General features: G+C 45.1%; 1 protein-coding gene across 16 annotated transcripts in view; it reads left to right on the top strand.

Moving 5' to 3' along the window:
- The window catches only part of KTN1 (kinectin 1), a 185,665-nt gene that overhangs the window by 134,928 nt on the left and 38,041 nt on the right, over positions 1-12,696 (top strand). For 8 of the 16 annotated variants that reach the window (XM_068254395.1, XM_068254397.1, XM_068254393.1 and 5 more), the window contains 5 exons: positions 1,084-1,174; positions 1,256-1,333; positions 4,592-4,629; positions 6,442-6,532; positions 10,893-10,979. In XM_068254395.1, coding sequence (XP_068110496.1) covers positions 1,084-1,174; positions 1,256-1,333; positions 4,592-4,629; positions 6,442-6,532; positions 10,893-10,979 — 385 coding nt within the window. Of the gene's footprint in view, positions 1-1,083; positions 1,175-1,255; positions 1,334-4,591; positions 4,630-6,441; positions 6,533-10,892; positions 10,995-12,696 lie in introns of all 16 variants that reach the window. The other 8 variants (XM_068254390.1, XM_068254385.1, XM_068254387.1 and 5 more) reach the window with 2 other exon arrangements.

Raw genomic sequence — 12,696 nt, 5'->3', positions numbered from 1 at the left:
AATTTGTATATATGGCCACTTGTCACTAGGGGGCAGTGTGAGATAACAGAGGACTTCTGCTTTCAGCTTCTATATCCTCTGCTAGCAGAGAGACATCAAAGCATCCCCAAGAATTTACAGCACAAGAAGTTCTGGTGGCTGAGGCCAAAAGCAGTGCATTTTCGCAAGCAAGACAATTCCTTTCAAGCTGCTAATTAAAGTAAACCTGAGACATTAGAGAGAACAGGATTTATACTTACCTGGGGCTTTCTCCAGCCCCCTGTGCGCCATTGGCTCCTTTGGTGTTGGTCCGGTCCCCTCTATTCTTTCACTATGGAGTCTGCAATCCAGCCGTGCTGCGAGCCATTGTGCGATCTGGGCCGAACACTCCTCCCAATCACAATCCCATAACCATGAGGGTTCAGCGCAAGCCCATTTACTTTCCAAACAAACTGCACATGCGCAGAATGCCCCACACCCACGGGAGTGCGATCGGGGGTAGTAGTCTGCAACTGGCTCAGTCGGGGACTATACCGGGACCTACAATGGAAGAATGGAGGTGGCCGGTAGGATGGCCAGGGAGCTAATGGACCAAAGGGGGCTGGAGGGCGCCCCAGGTGAGTAATTTATTCTTTCTTATGAATCTCTCAGGTTTGCTAGTATAGTTGAAATCTATGCCCTGTTTTTGTCCGTTTTTTAAACCAGCAAGAGTATAGATTTCAACCTCCACGCACCCACCGTTCGTTCCGCTTTCTCGTCATTGCATTCCGCTGCTCTGCTGTCACGCTGATGGCAGAGCTCCATATCTCAGTCAGGAGACAATATCATTGGCTCCTGACCTTGTGATTTCTGTGAGCCAATTACAATAATCACTGTTTAGAGAGGGAAGGGGCAGCTCTGGTCCATAAGGGGCTAGAGACGTCCAATGCTGAAGTGGTTAAAGAAGAAAAATGTATTTTAGTGCTAGTCTCAACAAATAATCTAAAGGATGAACTCTACTTTTATAGCAATTTGCTCTTCTTGGCTGACTTGTATTGCAAACCGCAGATCCTTAATAGGAAAAAATTAATAAGCATTTTCTTCCCCCCAAATGTAACCGCTTAGAGTGGATCAGCAGGAGCAGAAAATAAAAGAAATAGAAGCTACATTACTGGAGAGAGAGAAGAGAGCTTTGGACACAACTCAGGAATTAACGGTACTCTGCCAGTTCAGAGAATCTCTGATTAGTTAATGTGTCGTCGCTGCCTAATAAACTGATTCTTATGTTCTGTTACAGGGTCTGAAAAAAGAAAATGAAATTTTGAAAATTCAGGCCTGTGAACTGCAAAAGATACACGATCAACAAATGCAGCAGGTATGTTCAGTATTGTCCATAGACTGCGCATGGCTGGTGGTGGCCTGATAAGTCCTAGTTAATTCCTAGAGTGAAAGTTTAATGGCCTATCTTCAATTTTCCTGGGGTGAAGTCACATGATTATGCCTACAGGAAGCTGGAGACTCAGATGCATGCTGGGACAGAACTTCCTTTTCATAATACTGTATTTATTACTGGATCCAGGCATGCAGCTACCTTGCTGCAGGACAAGTACAAAGCCCACAATCCCTTGTAGTATTAAAATGTCTAGGGAGGTCAGAAATTACTTCATCATCTCTGGTCATGTGATTCTTTGAAGAACAATAAATAATAGATATACTTGCAGTTTTGTACTCTGACATGCAGAATGGACGTGTCCTTCATCAACAGTATCAACTGACAGTCATTGTTTTAGTTGTCAGAAAAGTCTATATATTGATGTAACCTTAAAGGACATCTGAGGTCGGAAAAAAAAAAGTTGAGAATAACAATTGTAAAAATGACTTTACGTTATCCCACAGTTTTTATATTTAAATCTAATTTTTAAGTTTTTACTGTTTCAAGGCCTCTTCTCAATGACACATTAATTGAAATATGCCAGACCTAAAATCTATGAACTATTGCCCCTTTCTATCTCTCTTCTGCTCCCAGAAGCCATTTACTGCCAGGAAAGTGTTTTATGGCTGTAATTGCTTATCAGTGAGGGTTACGCTATAGTCTGACCCGGTCCTAACCTGGATAGATAGTCACTTTCATACCTGATTTTTAACTTTCAGGCATAGAAAATAAGAAATGAACATAGCCTAGTTATTTGTGTGCTTGGCACTGTACATACACGTCTGTCTCATCTTGTCACCTCAGGTGTCCTTTAGGCTAAGTTCACAGTGGGACGTTAAAGTCGCACCTTAAAACATTTAACGCAGAATAGCGCACTGCAATGAAAAATCAAGTGAACATTGCGTTGGTGTCTAGCGCTGCACGTGTGTTATACACATTATTAGCTGCGTTAGACTGTTTGCACATGCTCAGTAATGACTTGGATGCATCCTTTTCATTGCCTGTATGCAATTTACTGTATCTGCTGTATGCGACGATAACGCTGCGGTGTGACTTTTTTGGCGCGTTGCGTTGTAAGTTTGCATTGCGACATTAACGTTGCATCAAAACGCAACGTCCTACTGTGATTCTAACCGCAGTGACAAGTAGAAAGACCACATCAGTGTTTATTTATAGCACTAATCCACTTAGAGCATTCCTGTTTCACTAATGCTGGCAATACACCATGCGGTTTTCCAGCAGATAGATGTTCAATAGATAATTTCTGACATGCCCGATCTCACGCTCAATAGTTTTACCACTCGATTTCTCATAGAAGTGAATAGAAAAAGATAAAAAAAGAGCGGAAGATAAAAGAATCTAGTGGGGAATCGAGCGGGAAAAAACGCATTGTGTATTCCCAGCATAAGTCACAGGTGTCAAACTAAAGGCCCGCGGGCCCAATGCGGCCCTCCTAGCCATTTTAACCGTAAGCAGTAGAATAACAGCAGCACACAGCCTTCCCATCTACAGGATGACAGTGTTTCTGGTTAAAGCATTGTCAATTTCAGCCTCACATGGGGCCCCCTTCTTGCACACAGCTGCTCACCTCTCCCCACGCAGCAGAGCAGTGTGATATTTACCTGCTCCAGTGCTGCGTTGTCTCTCCTGTTCACCCCAGCAGCTGCACACTCTCTGCTTTCATACCTCCGGTTCCCCATCATGTGGATGCATTCGGAGCCAGAGGTTTGTAGCATAGAGCACTTGGCTATCAGGACCAGACCCAAAGCAGCACTGGAGCAGGTAAATATTAAATTGATTCAGGCTTGGCAATGACCGCTCAGAGCGGTAACCCCGAGCTGGATCCATGGGGGTGAGTAATGTGCAGGGCTGCCGCAGATCTATCGGTATGATTTTTAGGGTCTAAAACAGTGTAAAAAAAAAAAAGACTCCAAGTTTTTAAACCCAAAAATCTGGAAGTAATCATAACGCCAGGGAGGTTAAAGTGAACCTCCAGACTAAAAATCTACTCTGCAGCACTGAAAAGGCTAGGTGATTCTTTAAAGAAAATCTGTAATGAAAAAAACTCCCCTGAGGGGTACACACCTCTGGTGGGGGAAGCCTCCGGATCCTATTGAGGCTTCCCCTGTCCACCTCGGTCCCATGGCGGTGAAAATCCTCCCGGAGCGGCGGCGATGTAAATATTTACCTCTCGGACTTCAGCGCAGGCGCAGCATCCGCTCTTCCCACGGAGATAGGTGAAAATAGCCGATCTCCGTCGGGCCGCTCTACTGCGCAGGTGCAAGTCTCCTGCGCAGGTGCAAGTCTCCTGCGCAGTAGAGCGGACCCGGCGGAGATTGGCTATTTTCGCATATCTCCATCAGAAGAGCCGCAACAGCACCCCCACTGGAGTCAGTAAAGATTAAATATTGCACAGGCTGTCGGATTTGTCGGCTGTGCGTTCCGTGGACTGCAGCGAGACCGCCACGGGACACAGGACGACGGGGGAAGCCTCAATAGGGTCCAGAGGCTTCCCCCTACTGAGGTGAGTACCCCCCAGGAGAACTTTTTTTTTCAGTACAGGTTTTCTTTAACAGTTTCACAGCATCAGAACTTTATTTTTCATACCCAAGCCTCATTTTTAGCTGCACAGAAGCTAAGCTCTGCCCCATGAAATAAAACTGCCCAGGCATTTTTCCCTGATGCTGTGGAAAGCATCATGGGATTTCTGATGATGATCATTGCCTAGCAGCTGGGAGGGGTGAACCGGACACAGGACAGTTGGAACTGTGTCTCATGCTCCCCGTCACCTCCTTTCAGCCAAAAAGATGGCTGCCCCCATGAAATCACAAACCTTTGCCTGTTCTTTTAAAACAGGGTGGGTAAGAGATTATATTACCTATCTATTTTAATTAACAGTACTAATGTAACTAAATGACAGTATGTTGGTTTAGGCTGAAGTTCCTCTTTAAGACTGTTCAATGAATGTTAAACTGTAATGAACTTATGAGTTGTGCCCGTGACTTAAACTATGTTGTAGATTTTGGCCCCTTACTTGTTTGACATCCCTGAACTAGATATACCTGTTTAGCTTATCTGTGCGTATTCCACTTTCAGGATCACTTTAGCATCCAAGCTCTGCAAATAATGCAGCTATTTGTGCAAGGTGTTGGTTTTTCTGTGTTTAAAAAACCATTTTAACATTTCATCCTTTTATTTTAGGCTTCATCAATTGCACATAGTGAAGAACTGCTGAAAGCGTAAGTTATAAATGCCCTCCCTGATAATGGTATTGAGACAGACAGAGCTGGCCGTTGTAGCTTGTGGCTCTATTAGACTGTGCTCTGTACAGTCATTGACTAGATTTTTTCCGCACCAAAACAGTTGTTGCCAATTGTTTTTGATGTGAATCTGGCATGTGTACACATGTACTTTAAGGAGGAACTGTAAAGTGTTTTTTTTTTTTTTCTTACAAAGGAGTGTGTTACGAGGAGAAGAAGAGATAAGTAAAAAAAAAAGAGAACAAAAATCCTCTTACCGTCAGTATTGTATCAAAAAACTGTCTATAGCTGCATGGGAGGAATCATGTTTACTACTGGCGTGCATGCCTAGAGGGGTTTTTTATTACCTTAGTTGAAGACATGACCCTTTTTTCCTTATATAGATAGCCAAGTTATTATAGATCGCTTAGGGCTTACACTGTAAGTCTCTGCAAAATCTCCTACGCTGTGGGAGGGGTTTCTATTGGCTGCAGGACTTTTTCCCCTCTGAGAACTGTGTTTTCCCTGACAAACCTGCCATCAGCTTCACACTAGTGGCAAATTAATTTTCACCTTACAGTTCCTCTTTAATATGTGTGAATGCTACTACACATTTATACAGTATAATGTTGTCACATTTTCTGCATTACAGAGAAAATGACTGTCTCCCACAAACGGACAATCTGCCTTCTGTTCCCACCATGGTTTTGGCCCGAGTTTAAGTACAAATCAATCCACTAGTACATGCTTTCATTTTATTTTGGGGGGAGGGGAGCCAAAATGCCCAGAGAAAGACCGTGAAAAAGATGTTATGGTTAAGTGGGGGAGAGCAAGTGGGGTTGTGCAATCCCTTTTACACTCCCCTATTCAAGAAAGAAGTAAGAAGTAAGCACTGTGGGGGTGCTCAGGATGCTGTTATTTCTGTACATGCTGGCCACTCCCACTCATCACTCCCTGCCAGGATGTTAATTCCAGCGCATTGCAGGATTGCATCCAGGGCACAGAAGGTATTCCCCGCAACACATAGATTGTTTGTATACATGAATGGATATAGCTGATCTGGGGAGAATTCGGGCAAGTGGAGTTACACATTAAAGCGGAGCCGAGATAAAAAACTAACTATAACAAATAACGTGTATATATTTATCTGAAGTTTAAATAGTTTACACACAAATCTAGCTGCAAACAGCTTCTACAGTATATGATTATTTCTTCTTGTGATACTATGAGAGCGGCCATGTTCTGCTTGTCAACATTACACACAGGCAAGCTGCTCTGCATCTCCAGCCCTTAGCCTGTGAAAACTTCTCCCCCCTCTCCTCCTCCCCTCTGCCTCTGAAGTCTCTGGCTAGTAACCTCCTCCTGGCCAGACTGGGCTCCCATAAGCCCTTGCTACATTGGTCTCAGAATGCCTAGGCGCTGGAGGAGCTGTAATCGAGGCTTTTTTGTTTATAGGGAATTAGGGTATTAAAACAAAACCAAAAAAAAAAAGTATTTGATTTGAGGAATGCTCTATAAACTATATGTAAGGAAGACAATTATGCAATGAGTAAAAGTTTCTCAGATCCACGTTAAAGCCGAACTAAACCCAAAATGACTTGGTTAGTCTTAGAAGAGGAAGGAAAAGTTAGGTACACAAGTGCTTCCAAAGCCTCCCGAGGCAGCAAATTACACGGTGGAGATGGCCCTGAAAGTATCAAACTTTTGGGGGGAAAGGGGGTTGCTTTACACTCTAAGCTTTCACAGGTCCACCAGTTACACAATCTCATTAAACACAGTGTGTGCTTTCTTCTCATTCGTGTTTGTTTCCAGACTTGCAGAGAAGGACAGGCACATCACCGAGCTGCAGGCGGAGCTGGAGTCTCAGAAAGCTGCTGTTGAGCAGCAGAGGAAGAAGAACAATGTGAGTATCTGAAACATAATCAGAATTCTTATTCCCTTCCGCGGGTCACCTGACTTCTTCCTCCCAACGATAGCCGGATGTGACGACAACCTTCCTAGCAGACATCAGAGAGCGGTGGTGTCATCTCGGATGTCATCCAAACTCTCCATGAGGCCCTGTCACCTTCTCCCGCTGCCTTTCACCCGTTCTGAGGGTCCTGAAACACCGGAGAGCAATTTGCAGGCTGTTTCCATTTTCCATTGACTTGCACTAAAATTGCTGCAATCACGATTTTTCAAAACATTGCGATCACAGCTATTTTGTTGTGTTTTTACCACAATTTTATTCCAAGTCAATGAAAGCGGTTTTTAAAAATAAAAACGACCCGTAAAACACTCTTCGGTGTGTCGGCCCCGAGTCTGTTCCTCACTTTTCTGCTTTTTTTGTTTTGTTAGTTTCAGAGCAGTTTGTAACCTTGCTTTTTGTAAGTCTGGAGCACCCCCTTTCTCTTCTGCATTTTTTGGGAGCGGTATACCTGATGTAAGCCTTCCTTACAAGGATCAGGTGACCTCCAGACAAGACAGGCGATTATTGCTGGTCAGTGAGCTGCTCATAATTCTGAATTAATGCGAATGTTATGCTAATTATTTGCAAATTTATGCAACCTGGGAATGGCTCAATCAGATGTAGCAGATGCTTCATTTGATTGGTCATAGTCCAAGCTGCATACGCTTGCCTCAACACTGAATTGTCAGCATCTGATTGACCATTCCTACCTGTAATCTTAAATTTCACTGCCCAATTCCAACTTCTCTTTGTGAGCCAATGGCACTGTTTTCTAATTTGAAAAAAAAGTCCCTGCAGGTGAATACATTTTCCAACTGAATGGAGTTAATCCCCTCCCCCCATCCCAACTGATAATTCCCCTTTTCTTTGAGCGAAGGGACAAGAGCTTATAGGGTCCATTCACACTTGCTGATCGCAAAAAGCTAGCGATTTTGCTAGCGTTTTGCTTTGGCGTTTTTTGGAGATTAACGGCAAAAAAAAATCACCATTCACGCCTGACGATTTTTTTTTATTTTTATTTTTTTTTTAGCGATCGCGTTTTGCGCTTCTATAGCACTAAAACGCGATTGCCGGGAAATCGCCTGAAAATGGTGCAGGCTACGGGTTTGTGTTTAGCTTTTTTTGGGCGATTTGCGGTGATTAGCGTAAATCGCCCACATGAGAACGGGCCCATAGACTTTTATAACCCTAGTGCTTTGAAAAGTGCTAGCGTTTGAGCGTTTTGCCAAAGTTGCTGGCAAAACGCTCAAGTGTGGGCCCATAGAGACATTTTTCTAGGAAAAAGAGAGTTCGAGAGAAAATGGTGAAGATGGGAGAACCTGTGAAACGTCCCAGGTTTATGCTGTTTTTGATATTTTTGTTTTTCTTTATATCTTAAATCCCAGCAGGATGGAAAGCTAAATCCAAAAATAAGACTTGAGTGCATTTGTTAAATTGGTCATTATGTTGGGAAGCAGTTGGATTGTACCTGCAGATTGTTATTATGCTTTAGTTATATAGTGCTGACTATAGTGCTCCGTAGCACAAAAACATATGGGGAGCATACAGGAGCAGTTCGACACACTGTACAATCAGGACAACCAGTGACACAAGTACAAATACATAACATTTATGTATACTTTGAAAACATCACCAATACTTGATAAAATACACAGAAACCGGGAAGAGGATTGTAAGTCTTTGCGAGCTTACAATCCATAGGCTGGCGGGGTGGAAACTAAGGGAGTAGATGATAGTTAGCGGATAAGGCAGCTTATCTGTAACGGCACCTATTGAATAGATTTCACTTTTTCTCAAATTGTAGATCGGAACTTGATCAGTAAAGGCTGTAATTCGTATTGGAGGGGGATGCAGGGAGGAGTGGCGAGATGAATAGGGTAGAAACGGCACAGGAGCCCTTATGGGTAAAAAGCTGGCGCCTATGATAGTAGCCTCAGCGGCATAAATTGGAAATTTAAGAGCATGTCGGCGCCCGCTGATATTTACAGTTTTTGCCATAAATCGCAGAGCGCCTGCTATGCAGTGCCGCAAAATGCATTGTCGCAAAACTCTGGGTGTGGGTATTGGCAGTGCTTGCCGCTCCCTGACGTCCAAATTTCACATCTCAGCAGCATATGTGGCTTTGCGTTTTTGGGGAGGAAGGGGTTGGTTACGGGTAGGTACCGTTGGGGGGATGGGGGTGGGTCTTGGGGTTAGGCACCACGGGTGGGGAGGGGGGTCTTAGGGTTAGGCATCACCAGGGGAGGGCTCTGTGTAAGACTAGGGTTCGGTTTAGCTATAATAAAATATTGGTTAACATTACCAATATTTTTGTATGGAATCCAACAGTAGAGTATCGCTAATTGTAGCAATATTCTACTAGCGGCAATTCCCTTCCAGACCTTTTTTCATGTATATGTGGTAAGGAACTAACAGGTTTTTGTACCGTTCTGAGCAGTACAAAGCTTGCCAGTGATTCGATCGTTCAAATAGATATGTATGGGAAGTCTAGTAAAAGTCTTGTCTTGGCTTCTCATTGGAGCCACCAGGAAATTTTTGAAGAAATCTCCTTGTTGATGAAGATGCACCAGGTCTTACTTTTGGAATATGCAATGGGTATTAATTCAGAGTATGCTTCCAAGTAATTGAGTTGGGTTTCCACTATGGCAGTATAGACTCCTGAGAACTGCTGGGAATATGATCTACCCTGGCACTGTACACCTTTATGCTGTTGGGATGATAACTGGACACACAGGACTAATTTATAGGACAGCTGGAGCCCAGGTTGGGTCATTGGAAGGAAAACACTTGACTGCTGGAGGCTCCCGTTCTATAAATTAGCTCCATTAAGTAAAATGTGCTCTGAGTTGTGTGGTCTGTCGGGACGTCTGGCCTTGGTTTTTGTTTTCTCTCTGTTGGGTTTGGTTCCTGTTCTTCCTTTCTCTAATCTTTTCTTTTACAGACAAGTCCGTCCAGACACAGAGGACAGTAGGGTCCCCAAAAATTTTCAATTAAATTTTTAAACAATCTTTGTGTCACATGACTTGCTGAACCATGATTAATGTAAACCCGTAACTTAAAAAAAAATGCGTCAGTGGGGAGCCTCTGGATGATTCTAGAACGTACATGTCAAACTCTGGCCCATGGGACACATTTGGCCCGCAGAACCATCATATTTGGCCCTCAAGTGGTTTCCTCACATTAGGTTTAGCTAGAAATAGACCAACAGGGAAACTATTGGGGTGAAGCCCTAGATCACAGGGGAAGCTATATGGGGAACTAAACACCAGGAATCTATTTAGGGGTATGAGGGGGAACCACTAGACACCAGGGAACTGTATAGGGGAGTGAGGGGGGCCAATAGACACCAGGAAACTGTAGAGGAGGGAGGGAGCACCAGGAAAATGTATAGGGAAGGAGATCCGCTAGACACCAGGGAACTGCGTAGGGGAGGGGGTCATTAAACACCAGAGGAATTTATAAAGGAGGAATGTGGCCAATAGATATTGAGTTTGGCCCACGATTTGGTCCCAGTGTCCAATTTCGGCCCATTTTGTATCGGCGTTTGACAACCCTGATCTAGAGGCTTCCACGGTCCTCCTCCAAACCTACTGCTGCTGGCCGGGACCTTCCTCATCTTTCCGGCCACGCTCCCCTTGGTGTATGAGCACTGCCGCGTTTGACAACCCTGATCTAGAGGCTTCCACGGTCCTCCTCCAAACCTACTGCTGCTGGCCGGGACCTTCCTCATCTTTCCGGCCACGCTCCCCTTGGTGTATGAGCACTGCCGCACTGCGCAGGTGCTGGTGGGTTTGCACCTAGGCAGTGGCATAGAGTTGTTCATGCACAGACGAAAAGAAAAAAAAATCTGTGCATCAGCAGTTCCATGCCACAGCGCATGCGTGGGCTGTACTTTGCACCTGCGCAGTGCGGCAATACTCGTACACAAATAGGAGCCTGACCATAGGCAGTCTTTGGCTTTAATGCCTTAGATTTTTCCATAGGCAGTCTTCAACATTAATGTTGAAGATCTTTTTAGAGGGTCACAGCACAGGAGGGGCCTAGGGAGACCTTGAATGCTTCTGGACCATCCAGAGAATCCCCCCTACTGAGGTATCTAACTTTTTTTAAGGTTACAGGTACTCTTCAATGCTGCTGCCATGTTGAAATGCACCCAGTATATTGTCTGCCAGTTATATAGTCAGGCAGCTGGTAACGTAGAAAGGCCTCTCTCCACTTAGCTGCCTTCAGAATGCAAAAAAAAAAAAAAAAAAATGAAACATGAATTGATGTTAGTGTTTGGGTCGCTGAAATAACTTTTTCTAAAAACAATTAGGACCTGCGGGAGAAAAACTGGAAAGCAATGGAGGCATTGGCATCAACAGAAAAAATGCTACAAGAGAGAGTCAACAAGACCAGCAAGGTTGTAATGCTACCGGTGGGGACATAGAGCAGACTGTGCGGTGTGCGGCCGCTCCTAGTGCCGGCCCTTAGCTCGGTCTCCGACACGGTGGGACAGATTCTACACTGTTAGTTGCTGATTTGGCCAAGAGGACCTGTCACCAAAGACACAATGAAGGCAGTCTAGTTTTTACACTTAATTTACATTTTTCACATTGTGACATTTACCGGTAAATAAGAAAAAAAGCCTGCAAATGATTGCTTGAAAATAGCAGTTTTGGACACCATCTTTATGACATACAAGGCATCGGACTTCTAAGGGCAAAATACTGATAAATAAATGAGGTCTCAAATGAATCCCGATATTGATACCTGTTATGATCATAGTGTCACACGCACACCCTTCAATTAAACATTGTACTGTTAATGGGCACCTTGCGTTATCTTAAAGGGAAGGTCCAAGCAAAATAAAAAAATGAGTTTGACTTACCTGGGGCTTCTACCAGCCCCATGCAGCCATCCTGTGCTGCATGGGGCTGGTAGAACCAGTAATGCGTATGTGTTATGTGTTAATGTTCCTGCACTAGCGGGAATGCGTAAAAATGTACGCTATGCGGCCCGCCGACCTCCGAGGTCGGCATGCTGCCAGTGGGTGACTGGAGCAGCAGTGAGTGACTACGAGGGCACAGGATGGCTGCATGGAGCTGGTAGAAGCCCCAGGTAAGTGCTTGAACCTTCCCTTTAAGGCAGAATTACAATTCCAGCATACCGTATATACTCGCATACAAGCCGAATTTTTGACCCCCAAAAAGGGGGTCAAAAGTTGGGGGGTTGGCTTGTATGCGAGTCTTCCCTAATGGTGGGTGGTGGGTGGTCCGCGCCCCGCTCCCCCCCTCCTCGCTCCCCCCGTGGCCGCCGCTGCTATTACCTGCTTAGGCAGCGGCCGCTTCCTAATCCGCGTTCCCCTTCTGAAACTTTCTCAGAGTGTATCACAGCAGCGCGCCCGGCGCTGCTGCTGTGACGATGCAGGGAGCAGGAAAGAGCGGTTCCCTTGGTAACGGCGATACAGATCGCCGCTATAGGGAGCCGCGCTCTTTCCTGCCCCCTGCATCGTCACAGCAGCAGCGCCGGGCGCGCTGCTGTGATACACTCTGAGAAAGTTTCAGAAGGGGAACGCGGATTAGGAAGCGGCCGCTGCCTAAGCAGGTAATAGCAGCAGCGGCCGCGGGGGGAGCTGGGGGGGAGCACTACCTACCTATGCTGGGCACTATACTGGCTAAACTGGGCACTATACTGGCTAAACTGGGCACTTTACTAGCCATACTGGGGCACTATACTAGCTAAACTGGGCACTATACTGGGCACTTTACTAGCCATACTGGGGCACTATACTGGCTAAACTGGGCACTATACTGGCTAAACTGGGCACTATACTGGCTAAACTGGGCAGTATACTGGCTAATCTGGGCAGTATACTGGCTAAACTGGGCACTTTACTAGCCATACTGGGGCACTATACTGGCTAAACTGGGCACTATACTAGCTAAACTGGGCACTATACTGGCTAAACTGGGCACTATACTGGCTAAACTGGGCACTTAAACTGGGCACTAAACTGGGCATTTTACTAGTTATACTGGGGCACTATACTAGCTAAACTGAGGCACTACCTACCCACACTGGGCACTATACTGGGCACTATACTGGCTATACTGGGCACTTTACTAGCTATACTGGGC

Source organism: Hyperolius riggenbachi, chromosome 9 (genome assembly GCF_040937935.1).
Source record: "Hyperolius riggenbachi isolate aHypRig1 chromosome 9, aHypRig1.pri, whole genome shotgun sequence".
Taxonomy (NCBI): domain Eukaryota; kingdom Metazoa; phylum Chordata; class Amphibia; order Anura; family Hyperoliidae; genus Hyperolius; species Hyperolius riggenbachi.
This window is presented reverse-complemented; position numbering and strand designations above follow the sequence as displayed.